The following is a 23,197-nucleotide window of genomic DNA, read 5'->3' on the forward strand; positions in this document are numbered from 1 at the left end:
AAAAAATGCAATGTGTGCTAAAACCGCATGTTTTGGCCCCAGCACCAACGTAAACAATGTAAAGCAGTGATTTTCAGCTGGCGACCAGAATAAACCAGCTTCCACCCTTTACTGAATCCGTTATGTAAGAACTTCTCCCATTGGTCCGCTTCTCAATTCCAAATTTAAACCCGCCCTCTGATTGGACAGCGTGCTGCCAGGAGGCAAGTAGAAAGGGGGCGGAGCTGTAGCCGGGTCGGGAGATTCGTCAGTTGGTAGTTCAGATTGTCGCGCCGCCAAACGGGAGGACGGAGGAGTACTTTTTGTCTCAATTTTTCTTCGGGAGGGGGTGATTTTTTGCCTCGAATTGGATTTCTCAAATGGACGGACATGAATGAGGACCACTGGTTACATTTTCTCGGCGCCCCTTTCGCGGAGAAATGCTTAGTGAGGGGCGTTTACCGTGTTTTTTCCAGCCTGTTTTTCCTAACAGGTAGCGAGCGGCAGCAGCGGTCAGTCAGTGTGCCGCTGAAAAGAGACTGAATATCCCGCTTTGTAATCTCCTGACAGCCCTTTTAACCCATCCGTGGATTGACGGAGGGATCTGGGAACAGCTTTACTCTCATCACAACCATGGATATCGTGTTTTTTTCACTCTGTTATTCATGATTTGTAACAGGTAGGTTTTGCTCCCAGTTATAACAACAACCTGTCTGTCCTTGTATTTTTTCCTCAGCTATGAACATAGCTGCTCCATTGAGATGTAGATTAATTGAAGCATCGGTTAAAACAAAAATAATATTAATAATAAGGATCCTAACAGCTGCTTGGTTGCTATTTCAGGAAGCTGGGTTTTGCATCCCGTGGTTGTGGTTTGAATTATAATGGCTGTTTTCGTGCTGTCCTTGTTTGTTCACTTTCCTCTCATAGAGAATCACGACTTTCCCTTTAAATCGACATTTACGGCCCTGTTCCGCATGTTTTCAAAAACATTTTACCTGACGGGCATTTTTATTTTGAAATTATTCACAAATTAAATAAAAACATCCTGTGCACCTGCCATCGCGCCCCTCTATCATCACTTTAGCAGGAAAATAAAACAGAAATTGTTTTCAAAGGTAGTTAAATTAATAAAAGAAAATCCCACAAATTCACTTATCTGTGTAGAGTATTCAATATTGTATTAAATGCTAATAAAAATATTATATTTTGGGGATGCAACCAGGGCTGGCCCAAGACTTTTTGGGGCCCTAAGCAGATTTTCATTGGGGGCCCCCCATACCAACATGTGAACACCAGATTATTTATCATTTCTAAACTAACATGCCTATTATCGTTAGCATAATTTGTAATTAGCTTACAATATGTCAGTGTTGTTATGGGTGTTGATTTTTATTTAACCTTACAGAAGCAGAAAACTAAAAGATTTTGAAATGCAGTGTGGTATTTAAGCGTGCCATGTCATTTCATTTATTTGAAAGTAAAATCTACAGATAAATGCCACATTTCCAGTAAACAAGTTAATAAGTTTGATATTTCCCCAGCAGTGGCAGCAACCAACAGCAGGAAGAAATCAACTTATTATTTGTGTAACAACTAGAAAAATAATAAAAAAAATTGTTTTCCATGTTTAACAACATTTTGTTCAATGCTATTTTAAATGTTTTTTTTTATCATGCTAGTTTAGTGCTCTTAGGGGACCCATGGTGGTCTGGGGTCCAACTCTGAATGCACCAATATAAAAGTTTGGTCCAATATTGTGTCGATACAAATCTTTTTGCTTTTGCCTGAAAAGTCGCTAAACATGGCAACAAAGTTGGCAACTTTTGGGTTAGAAGTGCACATGCAGACGTGACCTGGTGGACGGGTTCATCAGTCAACCTTGTCTCATGACAAAACAACAATTTATTTTTAGATCCTTGTAGAGTTGGATATGATTGGTTTCTCATGTGCGAATCAGCTGATCAAAATATATGACATACCTCTTAAAGCTGCAGTACGCAACTTTATAAAAAATATTAAATTTTATATACAGTAACAGTGTAATATGAGACAGGTAATCTGTGAAGAGATTCAGCTCCTCTGCCGTCTCCCAGTGCTATCTAGAAACAACCAATCAGAACCAGGAGGTGGGTCTTAGTGTTGTCAAACAGGCTTGTGTTCACTGTTCCCCCACTTCAGCTTCTGCCTGCTCAGTCTAGCTAGCATGGCCAACGGTAAGTTATTTTTCCACCGTTATCACATTGAGCTGTGCGTACATGAGGTTGATTGACAGCGCTCAGACCCGACTCCTGGCTCTGATTGGTTGTTTTTGACCAGGCTCTGTGCATTTCTTCAGACGTCAATAGTAGTTCTGGTAAGAGTTGGAGGACATCAATATTTTCACAGATTTTATGACACATATTAAACTGTCAAAACATGGTGACATTTTATATATGCTTTTATTAAAAAAAAAAAAGTTACAAACTGCAGCTTTTAAATGCACTGAGCTAGTAGCTAACATCTATGGTCTTCCTTAAATCTGGAGGTTCAGCCAATCAGCTCTAAGAAATGAATGGCCGCTTTACAAATGTTAGATAAAGGTATACGTATAAAGTAGCATTGCGGTTTGATATTTCAGCTGCATTTTCTTTTGAATATTTTAGAAATGCTTTACGAAACAGTCTGCACTTAGCACAAACTGACATCCAGTTTGAGGTTAGCTTTGACTGATTCCTGCCTGTTGTCAATCTGCAGATTTGCGGCCACCGATCGACATGAAGAAAGTGGACGGTGTGGATTAGGATCTTTTTATTTCCCCCCCCTTCTTTTTCTATTTTCTGTTGTTTTCTTGGGGCTTCATCCTCCTCACGTCAATGTGGGCTCTGAAGGACCTCTCCCCACTTTGTGGTTTGGAATAAGTGATGGCAGCGCGTTGGAGTGATTCCCCAAAGGACACTGAAGAGCGGAAACACTCAGCCGTAACTCCCACCTGTCAGGTAGGTAGCTGGGGTTTCAACGCTCTCGTGTGACGCTGCTGGACTCCGCCGCTGTTTGTTGTTGTTGTTTTTTGAATGCATCACAATGTAAATGATCTTTGACACGAAGTGGACTATTTCAGACACAGTGGCGGCTCTGTAACAGAAAAACACTTGCTTGAGGAGTCGCTTGTTCTGATTTGTAACCTGAACTGGATGACTGGATGAGGAGGGCTGCTTTTCGCAGGTATTTTCTTGCAGAAAACTTGTGACATGCCTGAGAAGTGTCGGAGCGAGCGCCGGGAGAGTGAGCTAAGTGTTGCAGCACATCTGCCAGTGTTTGGGGGTGATTGGGTTCATTTTTTCCCTCTCTTTCCTCTGACAACTGGTTGAGTGCACAATGAGAGTTTTATACTTGCAGGGCTGCTGATGTTACTGGGCTCTTTGTTGGTCTGCGTGCCAAACTCTGAAAAAGTGGCACATTGTCAAACTCATCCGTTTTTTTTTTTTTCCTTCCTCCAGCGGTTACATCATTATAATCATCACTATGAGCCAGCTCTGCACCGGCGGCATGTTTCGGATTAATCCATCATCAGAAAATGGCAACAGTGTGTGCCTGTAATCCTCTTACTGTGTCAGAACGAGCTGAGGATGGATGATATAAACCTATCAGCATCCTGATAGAGAGAGTTACAAACTGCAAATAAATAAAGCAGAAGTCGGTAACTCAGTGATTTTCCTGAGGTTGGTTGTGATGTGTGATTGTCTGATGGAAGTGACCAGAGCGTTGTTGAAAGTGTATTAGTGGCGCCGTTTTGGAGAAATCTCATTAACCGAGGCGTGGTTTTGTAGCTTTTAGCTTCCATGAAATCTTTCCCCTTGCATCCATCTCTGCAATCTAATAAATACTTCCCACAGCAACACTCTGCTCTGCCTCTCTGCGGAAAACTAAAACCACCACATCCTCTCAAACTCCCAGCTGTTAGGCAGAAACATCCGAAGCACATCAATCAGTTTCAAAACTCGATTTCCCTTCACCACAAAGGACTCTGTACCAGCTGATCAAAGATGATTTCTGACAGTCTATATCAAAAAAATTAAACACAATTTCTTACTTTTGTCCATAAAAATATTCCTATGATTTTGAAGCATTTACACAATGAATTTAAAACAAATGCAGGGGCTGCACAGTGCCACAGTTGGTAGAGCTGTTGCCTTGCAGCAAGAAGGTTCTGGGTTCAATTCCTGGCCCCGGTCTTTCTGCATGGAGTTTCCATGTTCTCCCTGTGCATGCGTGGGTTTTCCCCAGGTACTCCGGTTTCCTCCCACAGTCAAAAAACATGACTGTCAGGTTAATTGGCCTCTCCAAATTGTCCCTAGGTGTGTGTGTGTGTGTGTGTGTGTGTGTGTGTGTGTGTGTGTGTGTGTGTGTGTGTGTGTATGGTTGTTCTGTGTTGCCCTGTGACAGACTGGCGACCTGTCCAGGGTAACTAAAGGACTACCTCTCAAATAGAGCTGGGCTACATGGACAAAAAAATTATCTAAATATTTTGTTCCGTATTCAACTATTTTAATGATTCAGTTTGAAGTGAACAGTTTGTTTTCTTAGAAAGTCACTCTTTCAACACAGGCTGAAAGAGCAAATATTAATAACCAACTACTTTCATTTCAAGATTGGTATGAACTAAACACATTCTTTTCTAAATCATTGTGTTACATTATGAATTTTGAGTAATTGTAATGTAGTTTTATTTGCACATTTGCGATTTTAGTTGCACATTTTCAGCAGCAAGGCAGTTCAATGTGCTTTACATGAATTGGAAAGAAATTTAAACAAAACCAAAAGAAAGAAAAACTACACTTCAACATGTTCCAGTTGATCTGGGTAGCATAAGTAGAAAGTATAAAGCTAAATATTGGTTCTCCATGTTTGATTTTTGTCCCTGATTGCTAAGTTTATGAGGAATGAACTACAATTTCTCAAGGTGGTCAAATTAAAAGAATCAATCAGAACATAGCTTCACTTCAGGCTTTAAGCATGCCGATGTGAGTCATGCAGCAGAATTTTTCAACATTTAAAAAAAAAAAAATCTAATTATGTATGCTACAGTGTTAAAAGTACAGTAAAGCAATGTCAAACAGTTATTTCCTGTTGGTATCATGCCTGTGTTTCTGGAACATACAGATGATAAAAAAACAACTTAGTGAATATTTTATGGCTGAGTGCCCAGAATGAGAAAGACAAACCCGAGATTTACAGCTCTAACCGCCGTCCCTCGAGGCTATGATGAGAGCTGAGGGCCCTCATCTGCATCGTCTTGACTTGATAATCAGGGGGTCTCTCCTCCACAACAGCCCCTGCAGCAGACTCAGACACACCCGCCTGTCAGAGCCGGAGCATGGCAGCAGCATGGGGGTAATTTAGGCCCAGCTGCTCTGATCATTAAGAGAAAAACACCCCGTGTGTCGCTCACAATCCTGTCCTCGTTCGACCTGCTGTCATGGTTAAACCAACCGGGTCGGTCCAACCAGCTGAGACCCTCAGCTGGTTCTGTCTCAGGGGTAAAGAACCCGACTGATAAATATTTTATAATAAGAGCAGCTCATTTGTTATCATCTCATTTACATTTTCACTCTGTCTGCATTTTTACCATCATATGCTGGAAAAAATGAGGTGTTTGCTTCGGCTCATATCCATCCATCCATCCATCCATCCATCCATCCATCCATCCATCCATCCATCCATCCATCCATCCATCCATCCATCCATCCATCCATCCATCCATCCATCCATCCATCCATCCATCCATCCATCCATCCCTCCCTCCCTCCCTCCCTCCCTCAGTCATTCCCGTCGGTGGGGATGAGGCCCTCAGAGCCATGTTCTAGGCCGTGTCTCCCCCTGCTCTTCTTTCCTCTTCCTCCTGATCCACATGCTTGCCTTTCACCCGTCCTCTATTCCCATGTGTCTTCAGCGCTCCTATATTTAGCCCATAGAAAGATGAATGTTAAGGGAAAAATGGAGTCGGCACTCTGGCATTGCTCTCTCTTTTCCCCCTGAATGGTGCAACACGAAGCGGAAATGTGAGCGTTGGTCATCACTTTTGGAGACAGAGACTGGGACTGTGGCTAGCTTGTCCCGTGTTTTCTTTTTTCCATTAGAGCTTTTTCCACTTCTACGTGTCAAACTGAGACTCTTTTTTTGGTGTGCGTTTTTATTTTTAATACTTTCACTGTTCCGTTCAGTCACTGCAGGAGTTTTTCTGGCAAGAGGAGGATTATAAGCTCATTTATTACCGTTCAGAGCCTTGGCAGCTCATCAGTCAGAGCAGAGAGAGAAGTATTTTTATTTGCATGAATCTGAGAAACAAATTTGCATTTGGTCAGGACGTCAGGGCTCTCTTATGTTAACCAAACCAGACGCTGAACAGGACGTGACTTGGGTGTAGTCTTAGCATGCAAACACAGAGTGGCTGTTGTGTTGGATTTAAATGGAGCGCCTTGTAAGACTCACCAGATTTAGACCAGAGCTGCCATCGCTGCAAAGGTCGAACTGAATCATCTGGGTGCATGTTTCATACAGGATTCAATGGTTACTTGTATAGAACATTCCAGCAACAACGTAGTTCAAAATGCTTTACATCGTCCGTCTGTCTATCTCCCTACACCCTTATCCCATTGGTGTTGGGAGGAGCGATGTTGGAATTTCCTGCGATATCTATCGCAGGCCAGTCGCAATTCATAAAAACTCGCAATTTGCAATCGCAATTCATAAAAACTCAAAAATAAAATATAAAGTCCCAACTGAGAAATCATCAATAACGATCACCAATACTCACCAAATATGTTGGTCAATGTTCCATTTATCAGTAATCAAAAGCAACTCTAAACTGGTGGATTTTTAGTTTAGGTTTGAAGGAATTCAGTGATTCAACTGTTTTACAGTTTTCTGGAAGTTTGCTCCAGATTTGTGGTGCATAGAAGCCGAATGCTGCTTCTCCCTGTTTGGTTCTGGTTCTGGTGCAGGACTTCTGCACCAGAACCAGAAGACCCAAGAGGTCTGGAAGGTTGATGCAAGGTTGATACAACAACAGCAGATCTTTTTGTGGTGCTAAACCACTCAGTGATTTATAAACAACAGTATTTCTGAGCTACAGGGAGCCAGTTTAGGGACTTTAGAACTGGGGTGATGTGCTCTACCTTTCTGGTTTTAGTCAGAACGCCACCAGCAGCGTTCTGGATCAGCTGCAAACCTGTGAAGACACTGGCGCAATAATCAATGCAACTAAAGATAAATGCATGGATGATTTTCTTTGGATCTTGCTGAGACATTAGTCCTTTAATCTTGGAAATGTTCTTCAGGTGATAGAAGGCCGACTTTGTAACTGTCTTTATGTGACTCTAAAGGTTCAGGTCAGATTTCAGGCCTGATCTCTGGTTTCCAGTTGTAATAACTGAAGCTGTACATTGACTGGATTGTTCCTCTTTAAGTACAAAGGTGTATCATCTGCGTAGTTATGGTAGCTAATCTTATAATTTCCTGAAACGGAAACTGCTCTTTCCTTTTTACAGTTATGCAGTGCTTTTGTCTGTTCCGAGTCATTAAATCAGAATAAAATCCATTGAAGTTTCCGTTGCTGAATTCTCCAGTCAGAAGCATAGAAGAGTGATTGTCAGATTTGTGATTGTCGGTTGTTGCAGAGAGTGCAACAACCGGAAAAATGTCCCCCTTTCTGGCGACTCGTATCCCTTTGTTGCCATTTGGCTCGATGTCACAGCTTCTGCTGCCTGGGTGCCTCCGTCCTTCTGTCTGTGTTCAAGAGAAAGACGCAGGCAGAAATTCAAATCTAAATCTGATGATCTGTCAAAACATGCCAATCATCTGGGTCCATCTATGACTTTAAGGTTTGGTGCTGCTCATCGTTAGTTTGCATTACACATTTCTCTTGGGCAGTATTCGCACTCCCTCTCCCTCCTAACTCACTCCACTCCCTGCAGGCTTCATAAGCCACAGATTATGCAATTCTCTGTGTAGTAGCAGGCAGATAGTAAGAGGATAGACACCTGAAAGGTCATTTAGCACAAATTATCCCCTTTACAACAAGGGCAGGCTCATGTGAAATAACAGTCTGGGGTTTTCAGGCAGAGTTGCGTAACACGGTGTTATCGGGAACGTATCTTGGCCCTCAGTGGTGGGTGTCTGGGTTTCTTGCTTGGCAGGAAATCGCATTTCCTGAAAGTATCTTCTGTGGAAAGGAGCAATTGTGGTCAGACTGAGGAGGATTTTCATTAACGGATGGTGGAGAAGTCAAAGAACAGATCCAGCTGCCATAGATCGGGTCGTTCCCCATCCTCAAACAAGCATGTTCAGTCAGTTTGGTGTTTTATTGACTTTGGCTCAATGTGCCACTTTGTAGTCAAATTTCATACCCAGGGATTGCCGTTTCATTTGGCTTTGTTTGCAGATTAGGCCGAAACGATTAATCAGATTAATCATGATGAATCATGACAAATTCTGATAAAACAATTATTGAAATAATCAACTAATTTATTAATTGTCAGTTTCTCTCTTAAAAACTGTAAATACTAACTAGGGCTGAAACAATTAATAGGATTAATTGTGATGAATCGATTATTGAAATAATCGTTAACTAATTTAGTAATCAATTAATCGTTTGCTTTGAAACTCTGATATTTTCCATTTTAGTCAGTTTCTCTTTAAAAGCTCTAGTTACTAACTAGATTAGTAGGATTAATCATGATGAATTGATTATTTAAATAATCCTTGACTAATGTAGTAATCGATTAATCGTTAACTGGAGCCTACATACTCAAAAAAAGGCCACTGCCTTAATAAAATAAGTAATTAAGCCAAAAATTTACCAAAAAATATTCATTTTGTATCTAAGCTTAAGAAAACCTATAACTAATTTCTACCCACAGATCAAATAGCTTAGTTTTGGCTTCACCTGGTTCAGATTCTGTAAGAAAATCAATCTCCAATTGAGCAGCTTTTTGTTATCCAGTTATTGATAAAACAAAAACAATAGTTTTTTTCTCTGTTGCAAATGCATCCTTTTGTATTTCTAACATTGTAAAAAAATTAAATGAAAAATCTGCTGTATTTTTTTTATCCAATTAATCATCAGAATAATTGATTAATCAATAGCTAAGATGATTGTTACTTGCAGCCCAATTTTATATTAATATTTCTGCAAATTACCAAGGTAAAAACACTCAGACCTCTAGCATAACTTAATTTACCTATATGTTGTTTCTGAAAACTTCACTGTTTCCATTGATTTTGGTTCTCATATGCGGTTTGACCGGTGGTTTCTTCAGAAAGTTAGCAGGTTAGTGTCTCCAATCCAACAAAAAATGTTTCTGACACACCAACATTTGGTAGATATCATTAAATGGAGTCACATACCCAGATTTCCTCACAGCACTCAGAGTATAATATACTCTTACTGGCCATTTTATGCGCTATCTGGCATTTTAACATGCAAAGGAAGACGCTGTGGTAAATCACCTGCACAAAAAATATTCTAATATCCCTCAAAGCATTGATCTTTAGCTACATTTTAAGGGTTGTATTAGTTAAAACAGAACATTAAATTTGTCTCTTAATGTCTAATCAATTCATTTAGTGCTATATTAAAAGAAAATGAATACATTATGAGGTCTTCATTGATCATTGACATCCGTTTAGGAAAACGCTGTGACATAATGCAGCAGGAAGCATCCCTCCGTTGTTTCATCACCAACCAGGGATCGTCCAGCAGAAAGTAAAACGTGTCCCCTTCCCCCACAGCAAAGTAAATATAATCCAATCAATTCTGATTTATGGATCTTGTGTTGCTCTCACACAGTCGGAGCACAGCGCTCCAGATTACAGCTCACAGAGTCCCTGAAGCACAGAAACGTTACAACATAATAGTAATTCCAGGTGAAAGTTTGATTCATTAAAGTTGCAAATGGTTTGTTGGTCTCAGTGTTGACCGGATTTCCTCTTTGCAGATGATCATTTAGTTTAGAATTAGCATTATAAAAGCCTAAAAACCAATGATATTTCCTGAGATGATGAGAAAACAAAGCCAGTAAGCATACAGTGTTCAGTTATTACATTTTATTTCATTTAAACTCAAATATAGGCTTCTTTAACCCCAAATTAGCACGGCACTGGTCAGGTTTCCAGTTTACTTGATTCACATCTTCACAAAGGTTTCTGAGAAAGTTAACTCCAAATAATTAATGGAAAATTTGCCTGTTCACAGAGTATATCTGAAATATTTCATTAAAACGAATCTTAGAGTATTTAGATTCAATGCCAGTTGAGACACTATTGCCTAGAATTTGCAAAGCAACCAATCAAGGAGCACCATTTATTCCTCTTAGTGCCGATTGGCCGAACCAAAAGAGCGACAATATGGAAGACTGTAGATGTTAGCTTCTTTTATAGTGCTGGGACTGATTCCACTGTGCAAATTAAAGTATATTTGAACCATTGAAATATCCAGTTGTAAGTGTTTTTAAAGGCCTCACATTTCAGCTAATTACGTTGAACCTAATGGGCAAGAATCATATCCTAGACTCCAATGTCTCTCTGCCCGGGTTTCTAACCATACGGCCAGACACAGATTTAAATAGAAGCAGCAAAAGCAAACTATGAGGTGGATTAGCAGAGCTTTCCAACGACTGATATTACGGTTAACATCCAGGACACATTTATTGGATTACTTCTGTCCAGAAATTGAGCTGCATGTTTTGGCATTCATACAACAACAGTCTTCAATAAGAGGCCTTTTTAGGTTTGTTGGGAGACTGACTGCTACTGGAGATCAGTCGGATGATAAGAGCTATGACAACATTTAATTTCCCTTCAAGTATTTTCGGATTGGATTGAGATACTCTGGTAAAAACATGGATTCATCTTGCTTGTTGTTGTGAGTTTTACGGGAGTCTCTGCGCTGCGGCAGTGGGGGCTGCAGCAGCAGGGGCTGCAGCAGCAGGCTCGACTCCTGCTGTAATTTTTTTGCAGACTAATGCAAAAAAGAAAAAAGCATCCTGCACTGCCGATGAAAGTGCAGCAAAAGAAGTCAGATTCAGAGTTGGAGGTAGCGCAGTCCTCTTTGCTCTGGACAAGTTTGATTTTACAAACTCTGCCGTTTAAGTCGTGTTTGGGACCATGAGAGGAGCCTGTAGGAGTCCTGCATTGCGGCCTGATTGACGGTTTTCTGGATGGATCTGAATCTCATTGTGCTGCTGCGGAGACGAGCACAGGGCGGCACGACGAGCTGAGCAGAGAGAGGGAGCCTCACCAGCATGGACAGGACAGAAAAAAGTGCAACTTGCTCTGTTTTCTCTCATTCTTCGTCTTCGCTGTTCTGCAGTTTGGATCCTGCTGCCTAAATTTGGCCTCTCTTGCAGGTTTTCGCTGATTAATCCCCCCTTTTTTCCACAAAGCTGTTTTTCTTTATCTTTTGAATTCGGGGGATTATCTCAGGCTAGAGCAGCCGGAGTCATTAACACACGGCTAATGAAGCGTGGCTGGGCCGTCGGCCACAGCTGACGGGTTACCCGTTGGGCTCACAGATGGGAGTGGAGGTGTGTGTTCGGCTGAATTCCCTCCTCTCCCCTTCGGAGGAGCATCGCTGCCTGCAGGGAGCCTCCGGGAGCAGCGGGGTCCAACGCGGACGGCTGACGGGGCAGGTGTCCGAGCAGCTTGTGTTTTTTCAGAGCAAATGTCACATCTTAAAGTTCTGGACTGCATGATTAGAAACAACTGGACCCTGATCTGTGATCTGTACTGCGCCTGGAGCAATCAGGTCAGTTCTGTAAGGGTTTTTTAGTTTTTAGGATGTCTTTTCTCTTTGTTTGGTTGTTTGTCGCTATTTCCAGTTGAACGTTTTAGATTTTGTTTAAATTTGTAGATTTAGGTCGCCGTTCCTCGTCTTTTGTAAGAGCAGGCGGCTCTAAGATGAAGGTCTGTACGACGTAGAAAACAACAAAATCCCAGCGTTGGACACATAAACAGGCTTCCTGAGACATCTGAAAAGGACGAGGAGTTAAATGTTAGTATATTATCAGGTGTCGATTAATCCGATTAATCACAATTTATCGGATTAATCGTATTAATTGTGATTAATTGTGCTTAATCATGATTATCGAAATAATCATCTAATTTAGCAATTAATTAATCATTAACTATAATATTAAGCCTCAAAAAAGGCCCTTTACTGAAAAAAATGTTCAGAGCAGTAATGAAGCTAAAAACTTTGAAAAGATGCATTTAATATTTAAGATAAAAACACCTTTGTCTGTGAATACGTTTTAACTGAAGCTCAAGTGGCAGTTTTAGCTTCACTCGGTTCAGACAAAATGTTAATTTTCCTAATTAAAAAAGGAAATATTTGTTCATCTTCATCTTTTAATGTATTTGATGAAAAATCTGGAGAATGTCCCAATTTTTTGTCAGATTAAATCATTAATCGATTAATCCATTGCTAAAATAATCATCAATTGCAAACCTACTATCAGTTTCCATGAAAAGAATGAAATGGGGAAAAAGATGTACGTGTCCAGGGTTTTTTTTTTCTTTAAATTGTCTCAGTTTTGTATCTATCCAAACATCAGTGCCCTCCTAATCTTTAAAGGGTTACATGGGGGAATCTCCAGCGGCCATTGGGTGAGAATCGGGGACCTGGCACGCTTACAAACTTTGGTCTTTGTTGGGTTAATTAAATTCCGTTGTGGCTCTAATGCATGCAAGCGGACCAGAGACGGCTCCAAAAGCAGGAAGTGGACTACAGCGCAGGGCATTCTGGGTAAAGACAACCAAATCAAACACGAGAGTCTAGCACTAGCGGGAGAAATGGCTCATGGTCTTTTACCAAAACAAAAGAGAAATCCTACAGCCACTAAAATCTGATGCAACTCCATTTTTGTTCACATTTTCTGAAAATGGAAGTTGCGCTCATTGTCTTTTTCAGAGGTTTTTTGTGACGTTTCCTTCAGTAGTTCTTGGTGCAGCGCCCCCACAGGCGAGGAGGGGAACATGTTCTTAAAGAATTTGGTTAATTTGAAACAATACATTGTGAAAGCAACCTGAAAAGGTAACAAATGTTGCAACTTTGGTCTTCAATCAAACCGAGTCTCCCGGACTATCAGGTGTGAAAACACTCCAGTGTACCAACATGAGTTTTGGGTATCGTTGCACCCAAATAGAAAAATCCCAAGTTTTGGGGTTTTAATCATTAGAAAAACCCAGAACTATAGATGAAGTTTTGGAAAGGGGCAGCAAAAACATTCTTGTTGTTTTTAAGTCACGTTCCAGTTTAAACTCCTATAAAGTTCATATTTTATCCTTTTATAAAACTGAGGTACAAAAACCTTTGTGTTGCTTGGAGATCTCTGTCGCAGGAGAACATGCTCTCTTCACAATTGACTGCTGGGAAGGGTACAAAAATAGTAGATATAGAGGAACTGGGACCAGTTTGAGTCTGACACTTTTATATCCTACAAGAGTAAGATGTGACATTACAGAAATATGTAGCAGTATGACAGGAAAATAATGAATTTGATGGGCGCGATATGAGTTCACAATGTCCTGACCTCTTTTTTTGAGAGGCTGGAGTTCTCCAGGAAAGGCATCCCTGACATTTGGGCTAATAATAGCCAGCCCTCATTCAGAAGTGTGGAACAGGAGACCGTGGATTGCTCGGCATGCTGACCTCCGGGTGTCCCTGTGCGTCCACTGGGAGTGCCTCATGCAGCTTCAGGTGGTTTAAAGGCCTGTTTAGTTTGATTTTTTTTTTAGTCCAGAACAACTTCCATTAAGAATTACCGGTGGGCTTTTAACTCCACAACTGGTAAAAGTTGACTCAGAGGAAGGAGACCAGTATTGAGATAGTTTCTAAAGATGAAAACCAGAGAAGAGAATGTAAATTACTTCATTTGCAAGGAGCTAATGTGTCAAGAACAGCAATAGAAGCAAGTTTCTTATGGCAACCTGCAAGACTAACCTTGTTAAACTCTGTCGACTTCCAACCAGTAGGAGATTCTCACCGCATGATTACCTTTTACTAAAAATACTTTGACTTTGACCATCACTGCTGCTATAAAGTAATAAATATTTAGGTGTACTAATGTTATCTAAAATGTTGCGCAACTTTTAATGCAACCAGAAATGTTGTCTGGAACAATAAATTGTTCCAGACGTTTTTGCTAGAAACTGTAATGTTATTGTTTTGAGACCATTTTCAAGTAATATAATGGCAATACCAGTAAAATGAATAAAGATGAATAAACTTTAATTTCTAATGAACACCAGAACTAGAAGATATTTTATATATTCAAGATAAATAAGCAAAACAACAAATAAAATGAATTATGAAGTCTCTGTAAAACAAAATCGACCTTCAAAAAATGTTTAGTTGAGACCAAAGCACCAAACTGAAGACTTTTGTCATCCAATTTTTGGTAGAAAACAGCAAAAAAATCACACAAATGGAAATTATTAAGCTTGTTTTAATTTATCGTGTGATTGATTTATTGCTTACAACAGAAACATGGATATTGAATCTGTGTAAACAAAATTGTCCTTCAAAAAGAGGCAAGTTGAGACCAACTTTACTCTGATTTCTCTGCTCGCCTCTTAATCGCTTTGAGATCAATAATGTGGTATGAGTTGGTTGATTAGCTGGGATTTGATATGTGGCTTGTGGCTTGCAAGCTGTAGTTTCAAAGCACGGATGTAAAGGAAAAAGAAGCTGCTTTCTGTGATATGGCAGCAGTTCATTTAGGCTGCGAGAAAGCGAGAGAAAGCAAGACTTCAAAAGCAGATATTAAAGGCTTCTTTTTGCAATGGGACATGCTGGATTTTGAGAACAAAAATCAAATAAAAAACTGGCCACAAATTTCTCATTTTTGACGCTTGACTTTTCGCTCTGAGAGAACATTGGCGTGTCAAACATAAATAGAAAACTCAGCTGAACACTAGAGTAGTTGTCCATCCTCCCTGCTACTTTTTAGGACAGTTGATTGATGCAGGACGAGTCAGAATCAAAGCGGTTCAGTGTTCACAGAATGATGTAAGTGTATTAACATCTAGGGACTCTGATATGGGTTTCTGTCTGTCATAAAGTGCTCTTTATCGTGTTATCTTGTCTGATGGTTTGTGTCTGTGTGGACAGAAGTCAGCTTGGCATCCTTACAAGCGTGTCGTATCTCTGACATGCCTCCTTGGCTTTTCCCTTGGACTCTCGCACAGACAGCTCATTGTTTCATGCATTTTTCCTCCCGTCTCTCCACTTTTTAATTTCGCCCTGGAATGTCCGACGTGAGGAGTAAAGAGGTCTCGCCGCGTTGAGCAACGCACCGCCGCCCCTTCCCCTAATTTAATTTTAGCCGCGCTGAAAATTGTTTGCGTCGCAAGTCGAACTGATGGGCCTCTGTTTCCAGAAAGCCGCTGAAAACAGCCTCTGTGCGCCAGCAGCACGGCACCGAGGCCTCATGAAATATTTACAGGCCAACACCTGGTGTGAGACTGAGGGAGAGAAGCTGTGGATCCAACTGCTCTGCCACCAGCAACTGGGAGGCTCTAATAATAAACCCATCTGACAAGAATACCCGTAATTCTGAATCAGGCGATTATCCTGAGCTTGAAAGAAAAATTTAATTGGGTTTATTTTGAAAAGCATCCATCAATTTCCAGTCCCAGTATGTTTCAAAGCTCTGATATGTACAGATTTTTCGATTATCGATTAATCGATTTTTGAAATAATTTTAAACTAATTTAGTAATTAACAAGAGTACACAGACTCTAAAAAAGGCCATTTGCTAAAGAAATCACATCCTCGGAGCAGTAATTAAGCCTAAACTGTAACTTTTTTTTTTTTACATTTTACACTTAAGAAAAAGCTTTTGTAAATATGTTCAACCAAAAACTCTTTAAGTGGAAGTTTTAGCTTCAGCCGGTTAAAGGGATAGCCTTTTACAATCCAATGTTGGAAATAAAAATGGTCAGCAGATTTCTGATACTGTATAAAAAGACTTGCATAAAAAAATCAGCAGAATGTGCCTATTTTTATCTGATTAATTGATTACTTATCGATTATTCTGATGATTTAAGTAAATATTTAGATGAGAATCAGCTTATAATTTTTTTACGTTGAAATAAACATTTATTCTGCAGCTAGGAGGGTCAGAGAGGCTTTGCATAATTTTGCATATATTTGAAATTGGTGATATTCCCTTTTAACTGGAATACTAACTAACCCGTCTGAAATACAAAGAATCTGTCAAAAGCTAGACTAAAAAATGATGGAAGCGTTATTTAATTTAAACTCTTATTGTTATTTCCGTGTGAAGAACACACAGAAGGTGGCTCCGGGGGCGAGTTAGCCGGCCCAAACCTCAAAGAGCGACACGGATTAATAATTCATAGATGAGAAAACCAATTATTGGAGGGACTGCTTGCACCGGGGCAGGGGAGACCCCGGGGAATCTGATTGGCCCACCTGCCCTCCGTCTCCTGGGGGTCGGCTGAGGTGACGTCTGGGCGGAGGAAGAGCGCCGTGTGCGGGTCCATTCCTTTGTTTGGACGTTCTGCTCTGAGATCTGGCATGTGGGGGTTGGACCTGCCACAGGAGAGGAAACACACCCAGCAGGGAGGGGAAACTGATGGACACACGACGGTTCTGTCCACCCGACACACGACGGTTCTGTCCACGGTTCTGTCCACCCGACACACGACGGTTCTGTCCACACGACGGTTCTGTCCACCCGACACACGACGATTCTGTCCACCCGACACACGACGATTCTGTCCACCCGACACACGACGGTTCTGTCCACCCAACACACGACGGTTCTGTCCACCCGACACACGACGGTTCTGTCCACCCGACACACGACGGTTCTGTCCACCCGACACACGACGATTCTGTCCACCCGACACACGACGGTTCTGTCCACCCGACACACGACGGTTCTGTCCACCCGACACACGACGGTTCTGTCCACCTGACACACGACGGTTCTGTCCACCCGACACACGACGGTTCTGTCCACCCGACACACGACGGTTCTGTCCACGGTTCTGTCCACCTGACACACAACGGTTCTGTCCACCTGACACACGACGCTTCTCTTCTCTAGCCTTTATATGAATGTTTCTTATTTTAAAAAGGGGATCGGTTAGTTCAATGCTTCCTCTAAAAATTTGGGTTTTTACATTTAAAAAGGACGAGAATTGATTTCTGTCTGTCTGTCCTTCCTTGCTTCCTTCCTTCCTTCCTTGCTGCCTTGCTTCCTTCCTTCTTTCTTTCCTTCCTTCCGTCCGTCCGTCCGTCCGTGTTTTAGGATCTGTAGTCGTTCCAATCCCAGTTTTGGGAATCGCTGCTTTAATTCCTTCTGTTTATGTTAAAATGTTTCATATAAATATTAAAGCATCACTGATTTCCGTTTCTCTGGAGTTTTCATGTTCAGATTAAACTGATATGTTCAGCCGTCTATTTTTTCGTCCTCCTCTCAGAGGGACAATGAGCTGCAGATTGATTTTGTGGTTTAGTGTCGACTTGTGTCGGTTCGCCGCTGCATTGTGTCTTATCCTCTGTCCTCTCTCTCCATCCACCCTTTATTGCTGCTGCCACATTTATTAGCATCTCAAAGCAGTGAGTGGTGTCGTTCACTGTACCGTACTCTGCTTCCTGTAATGTTGGGCTTTTGTCACCAATGAACTGGGTTCCTTCTTGGTTAAAAAAAACTATACAATTTGAGTTTGGTACAAATAATTAACACAGTCAAGTCGTAAAGTATTTGTTTTTTGCTCCAGACAATCTGCACACTTTATTTGTTTGAGTAATAAGAAAAGTGTATTTTATCTCTCCAGGGATATTTTGCGGATTAAATTGCAAATCTCTTTATGATCACAAGAGGATGAACATTCCTTATATTAGCTGAAAGTATTTAGAAAATCCAACCAAAGTAATATTTACCATAAATATTGCAGTTGACAGTATGTGTTGCAGTAAAATCACATTTCCTGAGCTGTGCCTCCATCGCTGTCTGTGACCTTTAGGACCAGCGACTCTGTGCTTTGTGTCGTCTGTGGGCATTTAAAAAACCAGCCCACTAAACTGTGGAAATATTTAACTGACTTTATTGTTTTCTAATTATGACTTTTAATCTTGTACAATTGTGATTTATTCTAGAATTATTTCTACTTTATTCTCGTAATATTATAATTTCTCCAATTATCTCAACGTTATTGTCACACAACTTTATTCACGTAATATTATGATTTTCTTCTTGCATAATTTTCGCTTTATTCAGGTAATATAGTGGCAACATTGTGGCAATTCTCGTATAATTATGGCTTTACCCTTGGAATATTATGACTTTATTCTTGTATAATTACGACTGGTAACATTATGTTTTCTTTTTGGTAATATTATCACTTTATTCTGGTAATTTTTGACATTTTGTAGTAATATTATGATTTTTTTTTTTGTGGTAATATTACGACTTTATTCCCGTGTTATTTCGACTTTATTGTTCTATTACTTTGTTCTTCTAATGTTATGACTTTATTTTGTTAATATCATGACTATTCTTTTATTATTTTCGCCTTATTGTCATATTCCTTTTTTCTCGTAATGTTATGACTTTATTCTCAAAATTAGGGAAAAAATTATTTGCAATTCTGGAGCTTTGTGTCTGACCTGGTTGCAGAACGTCAGACCAAACTTTATTTTACAACATTTACACACATATTAAGAAACCATCAGACTATTTAAAGTATCTTACCCATTAACCCAAATCTGCAGCATGATTTTCTTATCATGAAAGTTTAGTTCAAGACTCTTCACTGTTCTTGGTATTAAAGCAACAGAAATATAAGAGAGGAAAAACTTCCAGCCAAAAGAGAAAATGTGATTTTGTTGAGTTTGTAAATGATTCTTTCTGACATACATTCTGGTTTGTGCAATAAATGTAGAATCAGTCGTTTTGCTGCAGTGAAGCATTAAACCAGAGTGATGCCCCCCACTGAGACGGGTTAATGATTGCACACAAAGCCTGGGTTAAGTGTGCTGACTAATATTATATTAAGATTCTAAGTGTCAGAGCCTGGGATTTGAGAGAAACAGCATACATGGTTTAATTTTTTTTACTTAAGAAAATCTGAACATTGTGTAATACATTTGCAACAAGTTTTTCAATTAGTTTAGATTGTAGTGTAGAGTGAAAGTGAACCGCACCAGCTGAAAATGTAACAAATGTTGCAGCTTTGGTCCCAGTCAAACAGAGTCTTCTGAATTCTGAAAATAAACTCTTTTTTTTTTTTTCACCATTTCAGATCCAATTTTAATCCTAAAATGCTCAAATTAGACAAACCAATCAGAATATTAGCTTCACTTTCAGCTTCAAGCATTTGGCATGCAGAGGTGAGCAATTTAGCAGAGAATTTCAAAGATTTTTAAAAATGAATCTGGATCCCAACAGTTTCCAGTGATGAAAGTTATAGTGTGTTGAAAGTACAGGAGGGTAAGCAGGTTTTGGAAGAGTTTGGTTCATTTGACACAGTGCAGTGTGAAAGCGAACTGTACCAGCTGAAAATGTAACAAATGTTGCGATGTTTCATCCCGAATCAAACCAAATCTACCACACCAGCAGGTGTGGTAGATTTGGCATCTGACATCTGAAACTTCTTGTTGTGGATTTTATTTACATTTTGTAAATATCTTTGAGAATGTTCTTACATTATGATATTACCATTATATTTCTTGAAAATCATCCCCAAACAACAATATTATAATTTATCGCAATAACATTTTGACAATCGCCCATCAAACTTTGTTATTTTGACAGGCCTAGTGACACATTCCTTTTTTTTTTTTAGAAAAATCAAAGTGTAACAAACAGGTCATGTTTTAAACCCAGAGTGCTGAATCTAGCTGCTGCATCATCTCTGCTGCAGCGCTGCATTGTGGGTGAACCGTTGTTGTGAATCAGCATTCTGTTCACGCCTCTTTCACTACAACACCCATCCCCCTCCACGCAGAGCCACTTAATCCTGGTGACATATGTGCACGACGGCGCCGCAGTAAACACACTGCGGCCGCCGCCTTTATCTCTTCAGGTTTTCAGGTGGTCGGTCGTAGCGAAACCAAGAAGCCCAGACTCGTCCGTGGAGTTGTAACCTTGGTAACGCAGAGGAATGATGGCGCGTTGGTGACGGAATGATAGTAAATGCAGCTGAACACGCTTGACAAAATAAGGTTGGAAAAGATGCAGCTCTCTTTGCTGCATTGCAGACGGAGCTGGTGGGAACGTCGCCAGAGGGTGGCGCTGTGTTAGCAGGAATTTCTCTGTATTTTTTCCCTGATCTACTTATCCCCTCCTTGACACTACTAATAAAACATATATTGGCTTGTTATTTCCCATCATCCCACATTATTTTCTCCTCTTCCTCAGCGCCCCTCTGTGTTCTGCTCCTAGGTTTCAAACAGAAAGGAGCGGTTACATCATGCATGACAGTGAGAGCACGGAGAGGATTGGAGGGTTGAATAATCCCTCTGCAGAGTCCTGACAGACAATCTATACACCGCCGGTGTGTGTCGGTCAGCCGCTCTATCCTCTCACACCCTGCTGCTTCCAGAGGACAAACCGCTTGACCTGTCCTCATGTCAGTCAGTAAAACCAGGGAACGACACAGTGTCCTCCTCTTCTAGTAGCTTTCGTATGAAATGTTTCTAAAAAGGGGAAACAAGAAGTGTGAACACATAAAAAGAAAGGAAGAACATGGGCCTTTTAGGAAATATTAGCAGTATAAAACCAGTTTTTTTCCTGTTGCCATAAGCATCTAAAATTTGATTCAGCATAGTTTTAATATTTTCTATTCCATTATCTTATTTTTATTTTTAGTCTTGTCCTAATGAGAATACATTGTTTTTAGTCTGTTTTTTTGTTGTTGTGGGTTTTAGTATGTTAATCATGTGACCATGTTACTACTGGTGAAAATGACGAAGAAGATGACAGGAAGTGGTTGGAGGATGATGGTGTGGTGTGTTTTTTAATGACTTATCGCGTGAACAAACTTATTCACGTGATTTTTAATTGTGTTTCTTATTTAGTAATTGCAAAATTGTGTTTTCCGACATTAGCAGAGTATTGACAAAGTTTGGTTCACGTTTGTAATGGAAACACAGCTGCTAGTGCTGACTTGCAGCTAAAATGAGACTAAAGTGAAGTTCATAGAAACACGCCAATTTCAGAAAAACTCATGTTTTTGGGAAAAAAAGTTTTTGCGCTATGATGAAGCGGTTTTTCGGCTGTGTCGATATTAGTGCATTTTGCAAAACATTTTTTTCACATCACACGAGTCATGTGATCAACAACAGGATGTTACTACTGACAGAAACGGCGAAGAAGATAAGAAGTGGTTGTAGGATAATGATGCTACATGTTTTTTGACAACTTATCTTGTGAACGGATAAATTGAATAAGTTAGTGTATTTCACAAAATTGCAATGGCAACACTTATTTTGCGTCAGACGAACCATGTGATCGACAACTGGATGTTACTGCTGGCGTAAATGACAAAGACGACAACAGGAAGTGGTTGGACGATAATGATGTGACATGTTTTTTAATGACTTATTGTGTGAACAAACGTATTAACTTATTTGTTCACAAATAAGGGCTGCACAGTGGCGCAGTTGGTAGAGCTGTTGCCTTGCAGCAAGAAGGTTCTGGGGTCTTTCTGCATGGAGTTTGCATGTTCTCCCTGTGCATGGTGGGTTTTCTCCGGGTACTCCGGTTTCCTCCCACAGTCCAAAAACATGACTGTCAGGTTAATTGGCCTCTCCAAATTGCCCCTAGGTGTGAGTGTGTGTGTGCATGGTTGTGTGTCCTGTGTGTCTCTGTGTTGCCCTGCAACAGACTGGCGACCTGTCCAGGGTGAACCCCGCCTCTCGCCCGAAACGATAGCTGGAGATGAGCACCAGCAACCCTCCCGACCCCACTGAGGGACAAGGATGTTAAGAAAATGGATGGATGGATGGATGTTCACAAATAAGTTGTATAAGGCAGTGTATTTCACAAAATTTCAGTGACAACACTGTTAGCATCACACAAATCATGTGATCAATAACAGGATGTTACTACTGGGGGAAACGACGAAGAAGATGACAGGAAGTGTTTGGACAATCATGGCACTGAATTTTTTTCATGACTTATCTCGTAAACAAACTTTTTCACATGATCTTCAATTACGTTTCTTATTTACTGGTAATATTGCAATTGTGAAATTGTGTTTTTTAGACAACGTTTTGAGTACACTTGTAATGGAAACGCAGCTACCGGTGATGAATGGCAGCTCAAACAAACCTAACAGTGCCAGAGGTGAAAACACTCTGCTCAAAAGGTTCATTTTCCTGCAGAACTTTACATTTCTGTGTTTACGTGTTGTTTTACAACCCGTTTTCACAAATGGCATCCATGTGTTTTTCTTTTGGTTTTCATTTTTTAAAAGGGCCCCTTCTGCATGCCAGAGCGAGTGGCTCACAAGCTGACTGGCTGTTTACTGTGGAGACGGAGAACACAGCCGTCACACCCTCGCTGCTGCGCTGCCAGCTAATGATTACTAAACCATCAGAGGAAATTAAAGCAGAGTAAATTAGAAAAAGTCAGGGGATAGAGATGTTATGTTGTGAGATGTGAAGTGCAGAGAGATGGGGAGGGAAGAGGAGTGTGAGTCCATTATTTCTTCCAGCTGGGCCGGGGTGGGGCTGTCCTGGCCTGGATTGTTGAGTTCTGACCCATTCGCCAGATGATTTCTTTGTGCACATTTTCAGTGGAATTTGGTTTTGCAATGTTATTTTTTATTAAAAGGGTTCTGTTTCTGGGATTATTGTCAGGACTGCGGCTGTTTTGGCTGCTTTCCTTCGTACTGCGACCCGATGAACTGTGAGAGGAAAATGTCTCGACGGCGTAAAGAAGGATTTACTGTTTCCATCAGCTGATTCATAATGTGCTGAGGAAAACCTGACACATCCATCCATCCATCCATCCATCCATCCATCCATCCATCCATCCATCCATCCATCCATCCATCCATCCATCTCACTGTGTATAGATCCTGGTCTGAAGCTCACTTCCTGTTCTCTTGTTTTTGTTTTTCTAATAATAGATAAAAAAAACAATCTATTGTATCTATCCTACTCTACATACTCTACATGATGTAGAGTATGATGTAC

General features: G+C 40.5%; 1 protein-coding gene across 2 annotated transcripts in view; it reads left to right on the top strand.

Moving 5' to 3' along the window:
- The first annotated feature begins 231 nt into the window (after positions 1-231).
- Positions 232-23,197, top strand: part of arhgap21a (Rho GTPase activating protein 21a) — an 86,424-nt gene continuing 63,458 nt past the window's right edge. The window contains exons 1-2 of one of the 2 annotated variants that reach the window (XM_081601488.1): positions 232-658; positions 2,716-2,957. In XM_081601488.1, the coding sequence (XP_081457614.1) occupies positions 2,883-2,957 (75 nt within the window). In that variant the 5' untranslated portion in view covers positions 232-658; positions 2,716-2,882. Of the gene's footprint in view, positions 659-2,715; positions 2,958-10,999; positions 11,765-23,197 lie in introns of those variants that run through there. The other variant, XM_081601487.1, reaches the window with a different exon arrangement.

This window comes from Poecilia reticulata, chromosome 20, assembly GCF_904066995.2.
Source record: "Poecilia reticulata chromosome 20, P_reticulata-male-v2, whole genome shotgun sequence".
NCBI lineage: Eukaryota > Metazoa > Chordata > Actinopteri > Cyprinodontiformes > Poeciliidae > Poecilia > Poecilia reticulata.